At 43.8% G+C, this 23,511-nt stretch overlaps 2 protein-coding genes across 2 annotated transcripts in view; one reads left to right on the top strand and one right to left on the bottom strand.

Annotated features, from left to right (window-relative positions):
* The window catches only part of nf2b (NF2, moesin-ezrin-radixin like (MERLIN) tumor suppressor b), a 65,249-nt gene extending 53,462 nt beyond the window's left edge, over positions 1-11,787 (bottom strand). The window contains exon 1 of the mRNA XM_059655456.1: positions 11,589-11,787. The gene's annotated coding sequence lies outside the window, so the exon portion shown is untranslated. The remainder of the gene's footprint in view (positions 1-11,588) is intronic.
* Positions 11,788-12,336: 549 nt separating this feature from the next.
* On the top strand, positions 12,337-20,330 carry mrps17 (mitochondrial ribosomal protein S17). The gene is made up of 3 exons (XM_048557362.2): positions 12,337-13,323; positions 17,988-18,123; positions 19,636-20,330. The coding sequence occupies exons 2-3, from the start codon at positions 18,001-18,003 to the stop codon at positions 19,939-19,941; spliced, it is 429 nt and encodes a 142-aa protein (XP_048413319.1). The 5' UTR covers positions 12,337-13,323; positions 17,988-18,000; the 3' UTR covers positions 19,942-20,330.
* Positions 20,331-23,511: the final 3,181 nt, after the last annotated feature.

The raw sequence follows: 23,511 nt of genomic DNA, 5'->3' as shown, positions 1-23,511 counted from the left end.
ACATCTCTTCCACAATCTCCTGAATAATACAAAGCAACAGCTGTCTGAATCATCCTGAAGGCTGAACATTATTCAATGTCCCAGTGAGATAACTCACCACAAAGTAACTTGAATGTCAGCTCAGTTCAATGTGCTGTGGATTCAAAGCCCTTAGCTAAACACAATTTGATGTAAAAAAATGAATTGTCCGAAATGTCTTTTGATTGAGGTTCCAAACACTTGCTATCGCGTGTATAAAAGTCAAAGAAGTGCAGGAACTTTTCCTTATGTCCAAGACAACATTGATCCCTGAATCACCACCAAAAAAAAATTCCCTCCATTTTCTGAATGCAGGATAATGTTGCACACAAATTAGCTCCAATATTTGCCTCTATAATCGTGTCTGCACAGAAAAACTATCCATTAAATGTAAATTACGATCAGATACCCTGGTGAGCTATATAAATGGAATAAAAAAAGATTTTTTTAATCTGCCTTGATGAGAAGCAATAGCATGTTTGCTATCAATGCAAGGTGAATGCTATAAAAATATACTTTTCCTAACTGGGCTTCTAAGATAAATATTTTGCACAGCAATAATTAGCACGTATATCTCCAGTGTTTCAATAGACAATAGATAATAGACAATAGGTGCAGGAGTAGGCCATTTGGCCCTTCGAGCCAGCACCACCATACATTATGATCATGGCTGATCATCCACAATCAGTATCCTGTTCCTGCCTTATCCCCGTAATCCTTGATTCCACTATCTTTAAGAGTTCTATCTATCTCTTTCTTGAAAGTATCCAGAGACTTGGCCTCCACTGCCTTCTGGGGCAGAGCATTCCATATATCCACCACTCTCTGGGTGAAGAAGTTTCTCCTCAACTCTGTTCTAAATGGCCTACCTCTTATTTTTAAACTGTGTCCTGTGGTTCTGGACTCACCCATCAGCGGCAACATGCTCCCTGCCTCCAGAGTGTCCAATCCCTTAATAATCTTATACATCTCAATCAGATCCCCTCTCATTCTTCTAAACTCAAGTGTACACAAGCTCAGTCGCTCCAATCTTTCAACATATGACAGTCCCACCATTCCGGGAATTGACCTTGTGAACCTACGCTTCACTCCCTCAATAGCAAGAATGTCCTTCCTCAAATTTGGAGACCAAAACTGCACACAAAAAACTCCAAATGCAGTCTCACCAGGGCCCTGCACAGCTGCAGAAGGACCTCTTTGCTCCTATATTCAATTCCTCTTGTTATGAAGGCCAGCATGCCATTAGCTTTCTTCACTGCCTGCTGTACCTGTATGCTTCCTGTCATTGACTGATGTACAAGAACACCTAGATCTCTTCATACTTGTCCTTTACCTAACGTGACTCAATTTAGATAGTAATCTGCCTTCCTGTTCTTGCCACCAAAGTGGATAACCACACACTTATCCACATTAAACTGCATCTGCCATGCATCCGTCCACTCACCTGGCCTGTCCATGTCACCCTGTATTCTCATAACATCCTCCTCACATTTCACCCTGCCACCCAGCTTTGTGTCATCAGCAAATTTGCTGATATTACTTTCAATGCCTTCATCTATATCATTAATGTATATTGTAAACAGCTGCGATCCCAGCAGTGAACCTTGTAGTACCCCACTGGTCACCGCTTGCCATTCCGAAAGGGACCCGTTTATCACTACTCTTTGCTTCCTGTCAGCCAGCCAATTTTCAATCCAACTCAGTATTTTGCCTCCATTACCATGTGCCCTAATTTTGCTCACTAATCTCCTCTGTGGGACTTTATCAAAGGCTTTCTGAAATTTCAGTCCAGGTACACTACATCCACTGGTTTTCCCTTGTTCATCTTCATAGTTACATCCTCAAAAAATTCCAGAAGATTAGTCAAGCACGATTTCCCCTTCGTAAATCCATGCTGACTCTGACCTATCCTGTTACTGCTATCCAAATGATTCGTAATTTCATCTTTTATAATTGACTCCAGCATTTTTCCCACTACTGGCGTCAGGCTAACCGGTCTATAACTCCCTGTTTTCTCTCTCCCTCCTTTCTTGAAAAGTGGGACAATATTAGCCACCCTCCAATCCGCAGGAACTGATCCTTAATCTACAGAACATTGGAGAATGATTACCAATGCGTCCACGATTTCCAGAGCCACCTCCTTAAATACCCTGGGATGCAGACCATCAGGTTCTGGGATTTATCATCCTTCAGACCTAACAGTCTATCCAACACCATTTCCTGCCTCATATAAATTCCCTTCAGTTCATCCATTACCCGAGGTCCTTCAGCCACTATAACATCTGGGAGATTGCTTGTGTCTTCCCTAGTGAAGACAGATCCAAAGTACCTATTCAACTCTTCTGCCATTTCCTTGTTCCCCATAATAAATTCACCCGTTTCTGTCTTCAAGGGCCCAATTTTAGACAACCATTTTTTTTCTTTTCACATACCTAAAAAAGCTATTACTATCCTCCTTTATATTTTTGGCCAGTTTTCCTTTGTACCTCATTTTTTCTCTGCGTATTGCCTTTTTGGTTATCTTCTGTTGCTCTTTAAAAGCTTCCCAGTCCTCCAGCTTCCCACTCATCTTTGCTATGTTATACTTCTCCTTTATCTTTATACAGTCCTTAACTTTCCTCGTCAGCCACGGCCGCCCCTGCCTCCCCTTAGGATCTTTCTTCCTCTTTGGAATGAACTGATCCTGCACCTTCTGCTTATACCTGCCATTTTTGTTCCACTGCCACCCCTGCTAGGGTACTGAACCATTGAACTTTGGCCAGCTCCTCTCTCATAGCTCCACAGTTCACTTTGTTCAACTGCAATACTGACACTTCCGATTCTCCCTTTTCCCTCTCAAATTGAAGATTAAAACTTATCATATCGTGGTCACTACCTCCTAATAGCTCCTTTACTTCGAGGTCCCTGATCAAATCCGGTTTGTCACACAATACCAGATCCAGAATTGCCTCCTCCCTGGTAGGCTCCAGTACCAGCTGTTCTAAGAATCCATCTTGAAGGCACTCCACAAACTCCCTTTCTTGGGGTCGAGTACCAACCTGATGCCCCCAGTGTAGCTGCATGTTGAAATCTCCCATAACAACTGAAGTAATACCTTTGCGACAGGCCAATTTCAACACCCTACATCCTGACTACTGTTTGGGGGCCTGTAGATAACTCCCATTAGGGTCTTTCTACCCTTAGAATTTCTCAGCTCTATCCATACTGACTCAAAATCTCCTGATTCTATGTAACCCCTTGCAAGGGACTGAATATCATTCCTCACCAACAGGGCCACCCCACCCCCTCTGCCCATCAGTTTGTCCTTTCAATAGCACGTTTAGCCTTGAATATTCATTTCCCAGGCCCTGGCCACTTGAAGCCACATCTCAGTCATCCCCACAACATCGTACTTGCCAATTTCCAACTGAGCCTCAAGCTCATCCACCTTATTTCTTAGGCTTCATGCATTCATATGTAATACTTTTAATTTGTTATTCCCCTCACCATTCCTTTCAATCCCTATTTCACTTGGCTGTACTGTACGATCCCTTCTTGAGTTTTCTGCTCCGTTGATTCTGTTGTCTTTCTTAACCTCTCTTATTCTCACTTTCCCTTTAACTTCATTCTTAAATTTCCAGTTTTCCCCTCCCCCCCATTACTTAGTTTAAACACACCCATGTTGCACTGGCAAACCTGCCTGCCAAAATCCTGGCCCCCTCACCTATTAAGGTGCAACCTGTCCCTCTTGTACAATTTATCCTTACCCCAAAACATAACCCAGTGATCCAAAAATTTAAATCCTTACTTCCTGCATCAGTTCCTCAGCCACACGTTCAGGTCCACTACCTGCCTGTTCCTGCCCTCTCCAGCCTGAGGAACTGGAAGCAAACCAGAGATAACCATCCTGGAAGTCCTGCTTTTCAGCCTATTTCCAAGTTCTCTGAAGTCCCGCTGTAGAATGCCCCTCCTCTTCTTCCCGATGTCATTTGTGCCGACATGCACCACCACCTCTGGCTCTTCACCTTCACCCTTGAGGATTCCCTGCACTCTGTCGGTGACGTCCTGGATCCTGGCACCAGGAAGGCAACACACCATCCTCAAATCCCGCCTGTTGCTGCAGAAACCCCTTTAAGTCCCTCTTCCTATGGAGTCCCCATTACCACGGCTCTGCATGATGTCCGAGTCCTCAGCTCTGTCTCTACGCCAATTTTTGACTCGCAGACCAGTCCGCATCTCGGACGGGCAGTGTCATCTGTCTCGACAGTTTCCAAGAGAGTCAACTTGTTTACGAGAGGTACTTCCCCTGGGGTCTCTTGTACTTCATTGATCTGTTCCTTCCTCATCGACATCCCCCTTCTCTCTTCTGGTATCCTCAGTGTAATGACCTCACTAAGGTCCTGTCCAGAAAATTCTCGTTCTCTCAGATGATCCTGAAGTCATCTAGTTTCACCAATTAGCTCATCAGTGGAATGCATCAAACATAGAATGCTTTAGTACAAACAACACTGCAAGTTTATTTTGGCATATACAATGGATGTTTGAGGTATTGAACAATCATCCCAAGGAGGTTCATTGTATGCAATTCCAATTATTTCAGGATACTATTACAAATTGTTCAACAGGAATGAATGCTTGGCTGTGCATGGTATTTTTCTATTCAAATGAACAGCATGATCTGAAATTGAACTGGACTAGTCATGTAAATATAGTGGCTATAAGTCAGAGGCTCGAAATATTGCAGTGAGTAGCTCACTTCCTAATAACCCAAAACATGTCCATATGACACATGTCAGGAGTGTGACGGAAGACTTGCCACTTGCCTGGATAAGTGCAGTTCCAACCACACTCAAGAAGCTTGATTGATACGACATCCACAAACATTCAGCTGCTTCACCACAACGTTCAGTCATAACATTGTGCACTAACTACAAGATGCATGCAGAAATTCACCCAAAATACTTAAACAGCACCTTCCAAACCCACAAACAGTCCCATCTAGAATGGCAGCAAGTATATCAGAAAAATACCATCTGCAACATCTGTCAAGCCATTCACCGTCCTGACTTAGAAATACATTGTTGTTCTTCACGGTCATGGGGTCAAATACTAGAATTCCCTCCCTAATGGCATTATGGGTCTAACTACAGTACAGAGATTGCAGCAGTTCAAGAAGGTAGCATGCCACTGCCTTCTCAAGGGCAAACACAGGGAATAAACACTGGCCCTGCCAGTAATGCTCATGTCCTACAAGTGGGGAAAAAGGGTGCGGAAGGTAGTTACGCAACATTAAGACAGCGACTGACATGAATCATCAATCCTCTAAGTAAATGGCAAATCCTTGATCAAATGGAAACCCTCTGTGACTAACAGCTTGGTTGCTTCCTGGTGCCAGGATCCAGGACGTCACCAACAGAGCTTAATTTTGACGTCTGCATAAAAAGAAATTCAGGCAGCATAAGGCAAATGTTGCAACAAATGTTAGATGAGTTTTAATGTTTAATGCCAGCCTGATATCAATTGGATTAGTCAGATGGTTACATTAAGCAAAAGTATGAGGACTATAGATTCACTATGTTTTCAGTTATGAGAGACCATATATTTTCCATTTTTTGGAATTATAAACAGAAATGGAGATTGGACTGTGATAACTTTTTTTTTAAAAGTTTTGCAACTTGATTTTCAACTATTACATATTGTTGGGCTATGCGATACAATGTTGCTTTTTAGAACTGAAAAAAGAAAAGCTGAGACTTAAAAGCAGCAAGAATCTTTCAATTGTAAGTAATTCTGCCCGTCGACAGCTCTTTGGTTTTGCTGCAGTGTTAAAAGAGCTGTTAAAATGTCAAGAGCAGCAGAGAGTGAAACATCAAAAATCTGCAGACATCATCTCTCTCTCCATGTGCGAAAAAAGACAGAAAACGTCAAAGATTTTAAGGAAGACTTTGTGCAAGAAAAGATATAAGTTCAGTTGATCAACCAATGAATCATGGGATACTGTCACTATACCAACGACTGCATCTCACCACTGCAAAAATCAAAAGGACTGAAAGAGAAAAAGAACTTTCCACCTCGTGGTTAGAGTTTTGAACTTTGGAATTTGTTTACTTTGTGAGATTCTTTCCCACCCATACAGTATATCTTAGATCATTTGTTTTTTGTCTGTCTTAATCATGATTGTGTGTCCATATTCTGAAGAAGTGTCGTTTTGGACTTGAAATATAATTGTTTCTCTCCCCATCGGTGCTACCAGACATGCTGAGTTTCTCCAGCATTTTCAGTTTTTGTTTGGGATTTTAGAAGGTGTATTATGTGCCTAAATTAGAAATCCTTTCTTCTTCCTATTCTTACAAATTCAAGTGAGATGCTGCCACTGAAGGAACCTAGAGTGGTGTGCTTTCACCTTGAGTGGCAATCAGTCAGAGAAATTGTGTTTTGGTGGTCTCATCTACCTCCCAGTGTCTCTGACATCAATCATTATGAAATGCTTCAAGAGGTTAGAAATTGCACACATCAACTCCAACCTCCCAGACTGCCTTGATCTGCTATAATTCATGTACCATCACAACAGGCACTATCTGCCTGGCCCTGGAACATCCAGATAACAAGGACACCTATGTCAGACTCCTATTTATTGACTTTAGCTCTGCCTTCAACACCATAATTCCAACAAAATTCATCTCCTAACTCCAAGACCTAGGACTCTGCTCCCCTCTCTGCAACTGGATCCGTGACTTCCTGACCCGCAGGCCGCAATCTGTAAAGAGAGGTGACAACGCCTCCCCCATAATAATTCTCAACACCGGTGCCCCGCAACACTGCATACTCAGCCATTTTCTACAATCCTTACACGTTCAGGTCTGTGTGGCCAAATTCAGCTACAATTCGATGTACAAATGTTCTGATAACACCACCATAGTTGGTCAGCTGTAAAACAATGATGAGACAGAGCACAGGAAGGAGATAGATAGATTAGTGGCATAGTGTAAAGACAACAATCTCTCCCTCAATGTCAGCAAAATGAATGATATGGTCATTGACTTCAGGAAGCAGAAAGGAGGACATGACCCTGTCTATATCAATGGTGCTGAGGTACAGGTGGTCAAGAACTTCACGTTTCTAGGAGTAAATATCACCAATGATCTATCCCGGTCTATCCATGTTGACCCTTCAGTCAAGAAAGCACACCAACACGACCTAGTTCTTCAGAAGGCTAAGGAAATTCAACATGTCCACAATGACTCCTAATAATTTTTATAGATGCACCATAGAAAGCATCCTGTCTGAATGCTTCACAGCATGGTGTAGCAACTATTCTACCCGAGACTGCAAAAAAATACACAGAATTGTGAATGTAGCCCAGTCCATCAAGAAAACTTGCCTTCCTTCCACTGACTCCATCTCCATTTCCCCCTGCCTTGGGAAAACAGCTAACATAATCAAAGACCCCTCTTACCCGCATTATACTCTCCTCTACCCTCTTCCATCGGGCAGAAGAAACAAAACCTTGAAAACATGTACCAACAGATTTATGAACAACTTGTTCCCCACTGTTACCAGACCTACAAATGGACCTCTCATATTAGAGTAGACCTTTCTCTGCACCTTCTCTGTAGCTGTAACACTGATTTCTGCATTCTGGTCTAGTACCCTGATGTACTTACATGAGGTATGATTTATCTGGCCAACATGCAATACATTACTTTTCACTGTTTTTCCATACATGTGACAATAATAAGTCAAATCATTGGAGCTTTTATACATTTTGTGATGATTGTGGTACAGTCAGGCATGATTATTGGCACACTATTCCCAGTCAAGTCAGAACACAGTATTTGAAGGATTGTCGGAATATACATCTTGCTGTGAAAAACAACAATATGTATGAGCTTATCCATGTAAGAAAGTAAAAGTATTTGTAAGTCAGAAGCTGGTGTAAGACTTCCATGGAATGTTTATCGTTTTTTTAATCAACACAAAATGATCTGAATATTTAGTGAACGACTGGAGAAACTAGTATCGCAGATGCTGAGAATTGATCTTATCGAAGTATGTAAGCTATTTAATGAAGCAGAAAAGTTAAATTTAAAATATTACTTCAAATTAATTAGAAACTTTAATGAGGAGACATGAGTTCAGGGTGTTAAATGGTAAATTTAGAACAGGTATCAGGAAAAAGTCCACTCAAAAACGATTAAGATAAGAAAGGGACTTTTGGGTAGAGTTTGCAAAGAGCCTGGAAATAGGGAAGAAAGAACTGTAATTGCAACTGAATAGGCTAGGACATAACAGGTGGAAAATAATGTGAATGTATTTCTCAAATGGAGAGAGGTTGGGAAGTTTGTACCTGGGTATCAGTATTTCCTCTAATTTTCTTCCTTGCCGCACGGGCCTCTGAGTTCCAAGCACTACAGTGGCTTCTAGAATTGGAAATCAATGCTGCAATCAGCATGTGCAGCCACACAGCTTAGAGGGAAAATTGCTGGGTATCCTTGTTCATGAGTTACTAAATGCTACCGTGCAGGTTCAGCAAGCCATTAAGAAGGCAGATTATATATGGCTACATCACAAGTAGACTTGATTACTGGAATAAAAATGTCTTACTGCAGCTGTATAAAGCTTGCTAAGACCTTGTCTGGATTACTGGGTACAGTTTTGGCTCGCTTATTTGAAGCGGGATTTACTTCTCAGATTAATGCCTAGATGGAAGAATTTTCCAATGAGTGACTAAGGAGACTAATCCTGCATCCCCCAGGGTTTTAAAAAAAAGGTGTGTGATCTCACCAAAATGTATAGAATTTCTATAAGCTCTGACAGGATACATGTAGATAAACGATTCTCTTGAATGGTGAGTCTAAAACCAGGGGTCATAATCTCAAGATAACAAAGTGTGGGGCTGAATGAACACAGCAGACCAAGCAGCATCTTAGGAGCACAAAAGCTGACAATTTGGGCCTAGACCCTTCATCAGAAAAGGGGTTTGGGAAGAGGACTCTGAAATAAATAGGGAAAGAGGGGGAGGCGGACTGAAGATGGATAGAGGAGAAGATAGGTGGAGAGGAGAGTATGGGTGGTAAGGAGGGGATAGGTCAGTCTGGGGAGAACAGACAGGTCAAGGGAGCAGGATGAGGTTAGGAAATGGAGGCACAGCTTGAGGTGGGAGGAGGGGATAAGTGAGAGGAAGAACAGGTTAGGCAGACGGGGATGAGCTGGGCTGGTTTTGGGATGCAGTGGGGGGAGGGGATATTTTGAAGCTGGTGAAATCCACATTGATACCATTGGGCTGCAGGGTTCCCAAGCGGAATATGAATTGCTGTTCCTGCAACCTATGGGTGGCATCATTATGGCACTGCAGGAGGCCTAGGATGGACATGGAACCCTGCAGCCCAACGGTATCAATGTGGATTTCACCAGCTTCAAAATCTCCCCTCCCCCACTGCATCCCAAACCCAGCCCAGCTCATCCCCGCCTGCCTAACCTGTTCTTCCTCTCACCTATCCCCTCCTCCCACCTCAAGCTGCACCTCCATTTCCTACCTACTAACCTCATCCCACCCCCTTAACCAGTCCATTCTCCCCAGACTGACCTATCCCCTCCTTACCTCCCCACCACCTATCTTCTCCTCTATCCATCTTAAGTCCGCCTCCCCCTCTCTCCCTATTTATTTCAGAATCCTTGCCTCATCCCCCTTTTCTGATGAAGGATCTAGGCCTGAAATGTCAGCTTTTGTGCTCCTGAGATGCTGCTTGGCCTGCTGTGTTTATCCAGCTCCACACTTTATTATCCTGGATTCTCCAGCATCTGCAGTTCCCATTATCTCTGGTCATAATCTCAAGAGGTTGGCCATTTAAGATTAAGAGTTGTAAAAATTTCTTAACATAGAGGGTAGTGATTCTTTGCAATTCTCTAGCCCAGAGTGTTGTGGATGTTTAATCATTAGAACGTTCGTGACAGAAAAATCAATAGGTTTCTGGATTCTAAAGACATCAAGGGACATGAATACTGAGGTCATGATCTAATTGAACAATGGAGCAGGTTTTTGATTGACTGAATGGTGTGCTCCTCATCTTTGCTTAACTGGCAGACAGGTTTTAAAGAATTTCTGGATGGATAAATTAATAACCTATATAGTACTTTAAATAAAACTTATGTCGGCACTTCACAGGTGCATTCTATACTGTAAAGAAAACTCTGACACTAAATCTCAAATGGCAATATTCAACATGTCAAAATATGATCAAAGAAGTATATTTTTTTTGGATAAGGGAACCAAAACTGTATCTAGCAAGCCAGATAAGGTCTTAGCAAGCTTTTTAGGAATTATCTTAACAAAGAGACAGTGGGCAGAGAATGCAGAAGATGTTTTACATTGGAAGGCAGGAGAATACAGGGCTTCTAATGTTGAGAGAACTGGCAGCTAATCACACAGCATGAACATTAGAACAGTTAAAATCAGGACTGATTAAGGGGCCAGAATCAGGAGCGGGCAGTTATCTCAAAATTTTGTGGAGGCAAAACAAATCACAGAGATAGGGAGAGGCAAAACAGTTGGAGGTGTTAGGTTTAAAATCAAGCATGAGTTTTATCATCAAGGCATTAGGTCAATCTATATCAGTGATCACAGTGATCATTGGTGACCAGGACTTGATGCAAATAAGGAGATGGCCATCAGAATTTTGGATTACCTATAACATGGGAAGAACATGGAGAATGGGCAGCCGCGCATTAGATTAAATCAAATCTAAAGCAAAGGCATGAAATGGGATTTACAGATGAGCTGAGGCAGAATAAATGTTAAAAATAGTCAATCTTAGTGATGTTGTAGATATGCAATCAAAAGCTTCTCTCACGAACAAATATGATATGATGATTTAGAATTATCAGATCAACCATGATTTCACTGAATGAGGTTGGGAATTGATGGACCCAATGGCCTACTTCTGCTATTATAATTTACAGTGACAATTGCCTGGCTCATTCTGTTCGCCTGTATCCTCAACGTCTTTCCTCTGGCAGTTATGAAATGTTTGACACTTTTTCTTACAGACTTGTGAGTTCTTTCCCCCCACAACAGTGGCCTCTCAAAGCACATGTAGGTGTTTTGAGAGGCGCTTGCTACTTTAAACTGATTTGAGAATAAAATGGAAGAAAAAGGAAGATTTATTTCAATCTGTGCATCATTTATTGTGTGTGTGTTTGGTGCAGTGAGACTTAGGCTCCGCAGTAAGTTGTAAGAAACCATAAAAAGTGTGACAAGTTCAAAGGCAGTTCCAGATGGCTAAAATTACTAAGGTTATTTCTCAATTCGCATCACTGGCCATTCTGGTTATTGTTTATCTCGAGTGGAGAGATATCCACAAATACCGACCTCACAAAATACAAATATGATTCAGATTTCACAATCCAGCACATACTATATCAGGATCAAACAATTCTGAAGGCCTAAACAATAGTTACCCTGTTCTGTCCAACCATAATTGAAAATGTTACCGCAACATTCCCCAGTAAATTATCATCTCATTTGAATAAGTTCATTTTCTTTAGGCTTGGCTCCATTCAGGATTCAGCCAGTGCTCACTGCCGATACTCACCGACAAAGACCGAGCCCCGGGCCTGCAGTTACAGGCACTGCCGTGTGAAGCTGACGGTCAGCCCGGACTGTCCAACAGCGGCCACTCTCGGCCACCGGCACTGAACAATGTCACGGACTCAGCTCTACGAGCGACATCCAGAATCGGTTCATTCCGTCCGGCCCTGCGCCTGCCCAGCACCGCGGCTCCACGGAGCGACAGCGGCCAACTGCAATGGAGCGCACCCTCCCGGTGGGAGGACCGGCCAGCAGCCCAGGCGACACCTGAAAAATTTAGGATAACCCAGTGCGGAGCTGCAGGAACAGGAAAGCTGACTTTTTTCTGATGAAGCGATTAGGCCCGAAACGTCGGCTTTTGTGCTCCTAAGATGCTGTTTGGCCTGCTGTGTTCATCCAGCTCCACACTTTGTTATCTAGGTAAGCTGACGTTTCGGGTCGGGACCCGAAGGATGCTGCTCCCTGGCCTGCTGTGTTCCTCCAGCTCTACACCTTGTTATCTCAGACTCCAGCATCAGCAGTTCCAACTATCTCTATAAAAGAATTGGGGATGCTGGAAATCTCAAACAGAAACTGCAGGAGAAACTCAGCAAGTCGAGCAGCATCTTAGGAGAGAAAACAGAACTAACGTTTCCATGACGGGGTTACTCATTTGACTCTGCTTTCTCTCCACAGGTATTGCCAGACTTGTTGAGTTTCTCTAGGTCTTGGTTTCCACATCACCCCTTCTTCCTCATTCCTCCTACAACTCCCTTCCTTTAATCCCGTAGCAATACTGCCTTCCTCTTTTCTCCAGCAAGACAACTTCACTCCTTCTGTTTTTATTCACTTGTAGGATGCAGTAGTCACTTTTCACACCGTTGACGTGATTAATACCTTCTCGCTGAATATGTATGGAACGTATTTTCAGCCTTCGCTAAGATACCGCACAGATTCGCGATGTGTTTTCTGTGACAGTCCGGGGGAAGAACAAAAAGACGTCCCCCAGCGCTTTACCCGATAATATGTTTGAACTGAAAGACGATGTTCTAATGTAAAAACAAAAGCGAATTTACACACAGCAAACACCCAGAAACAGCAAAATGAATCGGTTCTGGTGAAGTCATTGGACTCGAAACGTTAACTTTCTTCTCACAGATGCGGCCAGACCTGCGTGTCTCCAGCAATTTGTTTTTGTTTTAGCTTTATTACAGCACTATGAATGGTTAGACAATCTGTTTTCTAATGTTGATAGAGAATGCAGTGAATGTCGGTCAGCACACTAAGGATAATTCCCCTGCCCTTAGAATAATGCTACTGGATTATTATCGTGCAACTTTAACATAAAACCTGCTGACTTTTTCCAGCAATTTCTGTTTTTGCAGCAGATTTAACATTTCATCAAAAAAGCACCTCCGACACTGTAGCATTTCACACAATCCAGAACCTTCTGACTCAAGCAAGAACGTTACCACTCAAAAGACAACCATAACCCGCACTTTTGAAAAGAAAGGTAAAATCAAGGGGACTGGGGTGGAATTGAATTTAGATCTACATGTACAATCTTCGTGTTCAGATCATAAGGCCGACTTGCGAACCCATTTTAGCTCCAAATGCCGAGATAACCCGCAACATAGAACATAGGCGAGGACATTGCGCGCATGTGCACACCTCAGGCAGAGGTACCGCGCATGCGCTGCTGCCAGCGGAAGTGTCCGTCTCTTCGAAATTCTCTATCCGGGAGGAGTGGACCCGATCAGGTATGTTCATGGCACATCAAGGTGCTTCTTCTACGTGATTAGGAGGTAGTAAACAACATCGATAAGAGGAAAACATTACACAAAAGTCTTACTTATTTCTTATATTTTGCTTTAAGACCCCAAGCTAATAATTATTGCCGTGCATTATTTGGTCAAATTCTCTTATTCTCTTCTCATGTTATCCGAGTGTAGCAATGTCCGAAGTTCTCAAAATCTTCTGAATTCTTTTATAGACGAAAATGAGAATTTCACTGAATAAGGAAGATGTAACCAATGTTGGTGGTGTTGAAAGGGATAAGCCTTATTATATAACATTATTATATAATGCATTTATTTCGAAGCCTTGCTTCCAAGTACTTCTGAAATCATGATAGAAAGAAATACTAATGTGTTTGAAGGAGAGATTAGTGTGGACCATATGTCCCGAAAATAGGCAGATCTTATCAACCCGAATCCTTCAGCTGGTTAATAAAATGTGAGGCTCGATGAACACAGCAGGCCCAGCAGCATCTCAGGAGCACAAAAGCTGACGTTTCAGGCCTAGACCCTTCATCAGAGAGGGGGATGGGGTGAGGGTTCTGGAATAAATAGGGAGAGAGGAGAAGGCGGACCGAAGATGGAGAGAAAAGAAGATAGGTGGAGAGGAGAGTATAGGTGGGAAGGGGATAGGTCAGTCCAGGGAAGACGGACAGGTCAAGGAGGAGGGATGAGGTTAGTTGGTAGGAGATGGAGGTGCGGCTTGGGGTGGGAGTAAGGGATGGGTGAGAGGAAGAACAGGTTAGGGAGGCAGAGACGGGTTGGACTGATTTTAGGATGCAGTGGGTGGAGGGGAAGAACTGGGCTGGTTGTGTGGTGCAGTGGGGGGCGGGGATGAACTGGGCTGGTTTTGGGATGCGGTGGGGGAAGGGGAGATTTTAAAGCTGGTGAAGTCCACATTGATACCATTGGGCTGCAGGGTTCCCAAGCGGAATATGAGTTGCTGTTCCTGCAACCTTTGGGTGGCATCATTGTGGCACTGCAGGAGGCCCATGATGGACATGTCCTCTAAAGAATGGGAGGGGGAGTGGAAATGGTTTGCGACTGGGAGGTGCAGTTGTTTATTGCGAACCGAGCGGAGGTGTTCTGCAAAGCGGTCCCCAAGCCTTTGCTTGGTTTCCCCAATGTAGAGGAAGCCACGCCGGGTACAGTGGATGCAGTATACCGCATTGGCAGATGTGCAGGTGAACCTCTGCTTAATGTGGAAAGTCATCTTGGGGCCTGGGATAGGGGTGAGGGGGGAGGTGTGGGGGCAAGTGTAGCATTTCCTGCGTTTGCAGGGGAAGGTGCCGGGTGTGATGGGGTTGGAGGGTAGTGTGGAGCGAACAAGGAAGTCACGGAGAGAGTGGTCTCTCCGGAAAGCAGACATGGGTGGGGATGGAAAAATGTCTTGGGTGGTGGGGTCGGATTGTAACACAGGTCCCAAACTCCACTTCTTCCTCCGTTACATTGATGACTGTATCGGCGCCGCCTCTTGCTCCCCAGAGGAGCTTGAACAGTTCATCCACTTCAACACCTTCCACCCCAACCTTCAGTTCACCTGGGCCATCTCCAGCACATCCCGCACCTTCCTGGATCTCTCAGTCTCCATCTCAGGCAACCAGCTTGTAACTGATGTCCATTTCAAGCCCACCTCCTCCCACCCACCCTCCTGCAAAAATTCCATCCCCTATTCCCAATTCCTCCGCCTCCGCCGCATCTGCTCCCACGATGAGGCATTCCACTCCCGCACATCCCAGATGTCCAAGTTCTTCAAGGACTGCAACTTTCCCCCCACAGTGGTCGAGAACGCCCTTGACCGCGTCTCCCGCATTTCCCGCAACACATTCCTCACACCCCGCCCCCGCCACAACTGCCCAAAGAGGATCCCCCTCGTTCTCACACACCACCCGACCAACCTCCGGATACAACGCATCATCCTCCGACACTTCCGCCATCTATAATCTGACCCCACCACCCAAGACATTTTTCCATCCCCACCCATGTCTGCTTTCCGGAGACACCACTCTCTCCATGACTCCCTTGTTCGCTCCACACTGCCCTCCAACCCCACCACACCCGGCACCTTCCCCTGCAACCGCAGGAAATGCTACACTTGCCCCCACACCTCCTCCCTCACCCCATCCCAGGCCCCAAGATGACTTTCCACATTAAGCAGAGGTTCACCTGCACATCTGCCAATGTGGTATACTGCATCCACTGTACCCGGCGTGGCTTCCTCTACGTTGGGGAAACCAAGCGGAGGCTTGGGGACCGCTTTGCAGAACACCTCCACTCGGTTCGCAATAAACAACTGCACCTCCCAGTCGCAAACCATTTCCACTCCCCCTCCCATTCTTTTGAGGACATGTCCATCATGGGCCTCCTGTAGTGCCACAATGATGCCACCCGAAGTTGCAGGAACAGCAACTCATATTCCGCTTGGGAACCCTGCAGCCCAATGGTATCAGTGTGGACTTCACCAGCTTCAAAATCTCCCCTTCCCCCACCGCATCCCAAAACCAGCCCAGTTCGTCCCCTCCCCCCACTGCACCACACAACCAGCCCAGCTCCACCCACTGCATCCCAAAACCAGTCCAACCCGTCTCTGCCTCCCTAACCTGTTCTTCCTCTCACCCATCCCTTCCTCCCACCCCAAGCCGCACCTCCATCTCCTACCTACTAACCTCATCCCACCTCCTTGACCTGTCTGTCTTCCCTGGACTGACCTATCCCCTCCCTACCTCCCCACCTATACTCTCCTCTCCACCTATCTTCTTTTCTCTCCATCTTCGGTCCGCCTTGCCCTCTCTCCCTATATATTCCAGAACCCTCACCCCCATCCCCCTCTCTGATGAAGGGTCTAGGCCCGAAACGTCAGCTTTTGTGCTCCTGAGACGCTGCTTGGCCTGCTGTGTTCATCCAGCCTCACATTTTATTATCTCGGATTCTCCAGCATCTGCAGTTCCCATTATCACTCCTTCAGCTGGTTCCAACATGCGAGAAACTGACCATACAATCAGCCTGTACTTGCAAAATTCAAAGATTGTCCAGCATAAAATATGAGATTGGATAAATTTCCTAACTAAGCCTAAGTTTGGTAAGAAATATGTTTACAACTAATTTAAGATTGTCATTTGGGGTCGCAACGTAGCACATGCATGTACAGGTAACTACATCTGGTCTCTATTTTTGGCAGACAGACATACATTATTTCAACTTTAGACATCAACTATTCTCTAGTTCATTCCTCCGAGTCGTTGTGCCAAGTTTAAATATACATAAGCTTAACCATTAACAGTCAATCACCCTCTAATTGGTGCTTTCTCTATGACAGTGTGTATATCAATGAAACCACTTGTCAGCCAATTAGCATACTTCTCACAATGTTATATAATGTTGTTTCCCTTTACATTGGTTTTGTTGTGAATGTTTTACTGAGTGTGAGACAAAATGATTTGATAAAATGCATCTTTTCTCAACCTCACTCCAATCTTGCTTAAATATGTTTCATGACTATGAGAAAAAAATGAATGTATTTATTCCCAAAGGTTAATGGATGTGTTGTTGAAGTGTGACTTGGACAATGAAGATGTGAGACTTATCCAAAGGCTATAAATGGCCAAAATAGTGAACATCATCTTGTAGAGGGACAATAAGATATATGTAAAGTAGAAAGAAGTATTGCGAGAGGTGTTCTGTTGCTGAAATTATTAATTCTGCACAGAGAACAAACATTTAATAAGTTAAACGTGCTTCAAATAGTACAAGTTGGAGGCAAGAACATAAAATTGCAGTGCACTGACAACAAGGCACTACTTGCAGAATCATAAAATATGATACTTCATGTAAAATCTATAAGTTTAGAATATAGATTTAGTACACACCAAAAAATCTCAAACAATTGTAGTTAGAAGGAACACATTACAAGAAATTGGAGTGAAAATGGAAGTGGATGAATAATGTGACACTGGAATAAGTAGATAACTTTTGTCGTAAATAAATAAACTTAACAGAAGATGGCTGATGTGATCCAGAAATAATTTTGTAAATATGAAAGATGTATTCATAACACAAAAATACTCAAGCCTAGTAACAAGGAAAGAATCATAAACTGCTGTTCATTTTCCTGTCTACCTTGAAAACTGAGAGGGAAATAGATATGTGATAACTAAGACAATAGTTAAAACTTCCATAAATTGAATAAGACAAATAAAGAATACTTGAAATTACGAATGCTGAAAGAACCCCAAGTGGGATCAGTCTAGGTGTGGATGACAGATGTCACAGAGTGGACACAGCTAAGCTGTGATGGCGCAAAAGACATCGGCCTTGAGTATGACAAACAAAAACAGCAAATCTCCTAGCAGGAGTAGTTAGAAGCAGCAGCAATGCGACCACAACCTTCTCTGCCACAGAGTTCCTTATAAGTATAATGTTGGGTTTTAATATATGGAAACTGACAACTAATTACAGAGAGCAAGGTCATACAAAAGGCAGTGAGATAAGGCATCAAGGAAATAAATATTGGAAGAACGTATCTGCTGTTTTTTGAAATGTGAAAAAAACTATGTAAATAAAAGTTGTGTCAGTAAATATTTTTGAGCTATTTTGTGTGATATTACAAAATCTCACTCACTTTAATGCAGGCAGTGTACAAAAATGTCAGCAAGAACCGCCTCTGTCCATGCCAAATGGATTATAGGAAAAGTGATTGGCACAAAAATGCAGAAGACTGCCAAAGTCAGAATAACTAGACTTGTGCTGAATCCATATCTGTTAAAGGTAAAATGAATTGTTTTGAGATGTATAAAATGTTTTGCAAATTAGACAAAGCCAAGGAAAATTTATTCATATTGAACCTTTCTTTTGTTGATTCATAATCTTGAACTTGGTTTTATTAACAATATTATGCCATGATTTAGGCAATATTTTTCCCAATTAATTATTACCAATAGTTAGTACTTCTAAAATCTGTATATCAAGATTTATTGGTTTGTAATCTGAACTTTTTCACTTATTGTTTGGTTAAAAAATTGAGAATTATGTTAAATACCCAAGGCAGTACTTACCAAGGTGTAACAGAATTTTAAATTACTTAAATATTTTACACAGTCTTCACATCACTAAATATTTGACTTTACTTAGTATCCAGTCATTACTTTGACTTTCCTAAACAGATTTTATTTTACTTTTATTTGTAGAAATATTTCTTAGAGAAATATTGTTTTGCATTGTCTCAATTCAATTTTATGTATGTGTTCTGGATGTGAGTTTGCTCGCTGAGCTGGAAGGTTCGTTTTCAGATGTTTCGTCACCATTCTAGGTAACGTCATCAGTGAGCCTCCAACGAAGCGCTTGTGTTCTGTCCCGCTTTCTATTTATCTGGTTAGGTTTCCTTGGGTTGGTGATGTCATTTCCTGCATTGGTGATGTCATTTCCCGTTCTTTTTCTCAGGGGATGGTAGATTGGCTCCAAATCAATGTGTTTGTTGATGGAGTTCTGGTTGGAATGCCATGCTTCTAAGAATATGTGTTTACAGTCACTGTCTATGTTCATGTTTGAAGCGAAGCTCAATCTTGTAGATATCAAGATTTTACTGACTATCTGTAATTTTACAGAATAAAAGGCTATAAGTTTCCAGTCCACTAATTCACATTTGGAAAATCTTGGATCATTCAATAGCAATAAAATAAAGTTGATATCAGTAACAACATGAACTTCAAGCTCTCAGACAGCCATAAAAATCCAACTGGTTCATCAGTGGCCCTTCAAGAAGAAACCCTGAGATAGACCAGTAAATGTCAGCCCTGCCCAGTGGCATCCAAAACCTGTGAAATTTAAAAAAACATGTCCAGCACCTTTGCTAATAAACACACCAGCCGGCAGATAGATCTAGAGTTCTGAACACTTTAAACTTCAGGGCAGCATGGTGGGTCAATAGTTAGCACTGCTGCCTCACAGCGCCAGGGACTCTGGGTTCAATTCCACCCTTGAGCAACAGTCTGTGGGGAGTTTGCATATTCTGCCTGTGTCTGCATGGGTTTCCTCCTAGTGCTCTGACCTCTGGGTTAGGTGAATCAGCCATGTTAAACTGTCCATAAATGTCCAGGGACATGCAGACTGGTTGGATTAGTCTTGGGAAAAGAAGGGTGATAGAGATAGGGAGGGTTGGTGTGGACACGATGGGCCAAATGGCTGCCTTCCACATTGTCGGGATTCTATGATAAACTCTTTAAAAGTAACAATTGGGTACTGTGTGTTTTAATTGCATTTTTAATGTTCATTCTTCTACAGTTTTACAATAAAAGGAAGACTTATTTTGCTCATGATCCAAAAGAACAGTGCACTGTGGGTGATATCGTGCTTCTAAAGGCTTTGCCTGAACGAAGGACCAAGCACGTTAAACACGAACTGGCAGAAATTGTGTTCAAAGTTGGAAATATCATTGATCCAATCACACAGAAACGTTGTGGTGGAAGCAGAATTATTGAACCTGTTAAAGACTCTGATTTAGATACAGGATCCCTCAGTGATCATATGAAGGATTTAGAGATCAGTGGTGTGCAGAATAATTCAGAACATAAAACCTCTGCAGGTTGAACCATAACTAAATATTTCTAAATTTGTATGTATATTTAATAAATATTCATATTGCACATGTTATTCAGAAACAAAAAAAGTAAAGTTTTTTAATGCAAAAGTAGTGTACGATGATTCTGAACATGGTGTGAAGCTAGATGAACACAGCAGACCAAGCAGCATCAGAGGGGCAGGAAAGTTTGATGTTTTGAGTTGAGACCCTTCAGACCTTGACCTGTTGTGTTCATCCAGCTTCCCACTGTGTTATCTCAGATTCTGCAGCATCGGCAGTTCCTACTATCTCTGTACAATGATTCTCTCATCTTGCATTCATGTTTTCCTGCACTTTGGAAGTGATTGGATTTTCTGAAAACTTATTAAAATAAACCTAAATGATTTCATATACTCAACATTCAATGTTTGATTTTATTTATATTCTATATTTTCACAGTCAATTATGAGGTACAACGGCAGGGTTACGGGGATAGGGTAGGGCAGTGGGTCTGGGTGGGATGCTCATTGGAGCGTCAGTGTAGAGTCAATGGGCGAATAGCCTACTTCTACACTGTAGGGAATCCATGATCAAGCTTCTTTGTAAATAAAGTTCTGGTTGATGTTTCATTAAATTCTGAAAATCTGTCAAAATATATACTGTCTAATAACACGGTGTGAAGCTGGATGAACACAGCAGGCCAAGCAGCATCTTAGGAGCACAAAAGCTTGACGTTTCGGGTTGGGAATCCTTCTTCAGAAATGGGGGAGGGGAAGGGGATTCTGAAATAAATAGGGAGAGAGGGGAAGGCGGATAGAAGATGGATAAAGGAGAAGATAGGGTGAGCGGAGACAGACAGGTCAAAGACGCGGGGTTAGAGCCAGTGAAGATGAATGTAGGTGGGAAGTTCGGGAGGGGATAGGTCAGTCCAGGGAGGATGGACAGGTCAAGGGGGCGGGATGAGGTTAGTGGGTAGGAGATGGGAGTGGTTTTTGAGGTGGGAGGAATGGTTAGGGAAGCGTGGACTAGCTGGGCTGGTTTTGGTGTGAAGCTGGATGAACACAGCAGGCCAAGCAGCATCAGAGGAGCAGGAAAGCTTGACGTTTTAGGTCAGGACCCTTCTTCAGAAATGGGGAGGGGAAGGGGATTCTAAAATAAATAGGGAGACGGCAAGGCGGATAGAAGATGGATAAAGGACAAGATAGGGTGAGAGGAGACAGACAGGTCAAAGACGTGGGGTTAAAGTCAGTGAAGATGAATGTAGGTGAGGAGTTAGGGAGGGGATAGGTCAGTGCAGGGAGGACGGACAGGTCAAGGGGACGGGATGAGGTTAGTGGGGAGGAGATGGGAGTGGGGCTTGAAGTGGGAGGAATGGTTAGGAAAGCAGGGACTAGCTGGGCTGGTTTTGGCGTGTGGTCGGGGGAGGGGAGATTTTGAAGCTTTTGAAGTCCACATTTTTACCCTTGGGCTGCAGAGTTTGTACGCGAAATATGAGATGCTGTTCCTGCATCTTTTGGATGGAATCATTGTGGCAATGCAGGAGGCCCAGGATGTACATATCATCCGAGGAGTCACGGGTGGGGGTAGTTGAAATGGTTCGCGACTGGGAGGTGTAGTTGTTTATTGCGAACTGAGTGTAGGTGTTCCACAAAGCGGTCCCCAAGCCTCCGTTTGGTTTCCCCGATGTAGAGGAGGCATCAACGGGAACAGTGGATACAGTATATCACATTAACAGATGTGCAGGGTACATGGAACAATCCCTCTTCCAAAGCTACACTGCCCCTATACCACATCTCTTCTTCCGCTACATTGATTACTGTTTCGGCTTCGCCTTGTGTTCCCATGAGGAGCTCGAACAGTTCATCCACTTCACTAACACCATCCACCCTAACCTTAAGTTTACCTGGACCATCTCTGACACCTTTCTCTCCCTCCTGGACCTCTCTGTCTCCATCTCTGGCATCCACCTGGAAACCGATATCCATTTCAAGCCTCAGAGATAATGGGATCTGCAGATGCTGGAGAATCCAAGATAACAAAATGTGTAGCTGGATGAACACAGCAGGCCAAGCAGCATCTCAGGAGCACAAAAGCTGACGTTTGATGGATCAGAGATCCCTCTGATGAAGGGTCTAGGCCTGAAATGTCAGCTTTTGTGCTCCTGTGATGCTGCTTGGCCTGCTGTGTTTATCCAGGTACACACTTTGTTATCCATTTTAAGCCTGCTGACTCTCACAATGACCGAGAATTTTCCTCCTCTCACCCACCTTCATGTAAAATGGCCATCCCCTATTCCCAATTCCTTTGCCTCCACTGTATCTGCTTCCAACGTGAGACATTCCACTCCCAAACATCCCAGATGTCCTCTTTTTTCAAGAACCGCAACTTCCCCTCCACAGTGATCGAAAATGCCTTCAACCGTGTCTCCCGCATTTCCCGCATTTCATCCCTCACACCCCCTATTCGCAATAATAACCAAAACAGAATCCCGGTAGTCCTCATGCATCACCCCACCAACTTCCAAATCCAACGCATCATCCTCCGACATTTCCGCCATCTGCAATCTGACCCCACTACCAAAGACATTTTTCCCTCCACGCTCTTATGTGCTTTCCACTCTCTCCGTGACTCCCTTGTCCACTCCACACTCCCCTCCAGCCCCACCACCCCCGGCACTTTTCCCTGCAACTGAAGCAAATGCTACACCTACACCTGCCCCTATACCTCTCCCTCACATCCATCCCAGACCTAAAAAGACTTTTCACATCAAACAGATGTTCACTTGCACATCTGTTAATGTGATACACTGTATCTGCTGTTCCCCGTTGTGGAGGCCTCTACATCGGGGAAACCAAGCGGAGGCTTGGGGACCATTTTGTGGAACACCTATGCTCAGTTCGCAACAAACAACTACACCTCCCAGTCGCGAACCATTTCAACTACCCCCACCCGTGACTCCTCGGATGATATGTACATCCTGGGCCTCCTGCATTACCACAATGATGCCACCGAAAAGATGCAGGAACAACATCTCATATTTTGCTTGGGAACCCTGCAGCCCAAGGGTATCAATGTGGCCTTCACAAGCTTCAAAATCTCCCCTCCACCGACCACATGCCAAAACCAGCCCAGCTACTCCCTGCCTCCCTAACCATTCCTCCACCTCAAGCCCCACCCCCATCTCTTATGCACTAACCTCATCTCGCCCCCTTGACCTGTCCGTCCTCCCTGGACTAACCTATCCCCTCCCTAACTCCCCACCTACATTCACCTTCCCTGGCTCCAACCCTGCCTCTTTGACCTGTCTGTCTCCTCTCACCCTATCTTCGATAGCCAGAGACTTTTCCCCAGGGCAGGATTGACTGCCACGAGGCGTCATAGTTTTAAGGTGTTAGGAGGAAGGTATAGAGGAGACGTTAGAGGGAGGTTCTTCACCCAGAGAGTTGTGAGCACATGGAATAGTTTACCAGTGGTAGTCGTGGAAGTGGAGTCATTAGTGACATTTAAGCAACTGCTGGACATGCACATGGACAGCAGTGAATTGAGGGGAATGTAGGTTTTATTTTTGGATTAGGATTTTTCCACAGCACAACATCGTG

This window comes from Stegostoma tigrinum, chromosome 27, assembly GCF_030684315.1.
Source record: "Stegostoma tigrinum isolate sSteTig4 chromosome 27, sSteTig4.hap1, whole genome shotgun sequence".
Lineage (NCBI taxonomy): Eukaryota > Metazoa > Chordata > Chondrichthyes > Orectolobiformes > Stegostomatidae > Stegostoma > Stegostoma tigrinum.
Note: the sequence above shows the minus strand (reverse complement) of the source record. Positions and strands in the feature narration are given on the sequence as shown.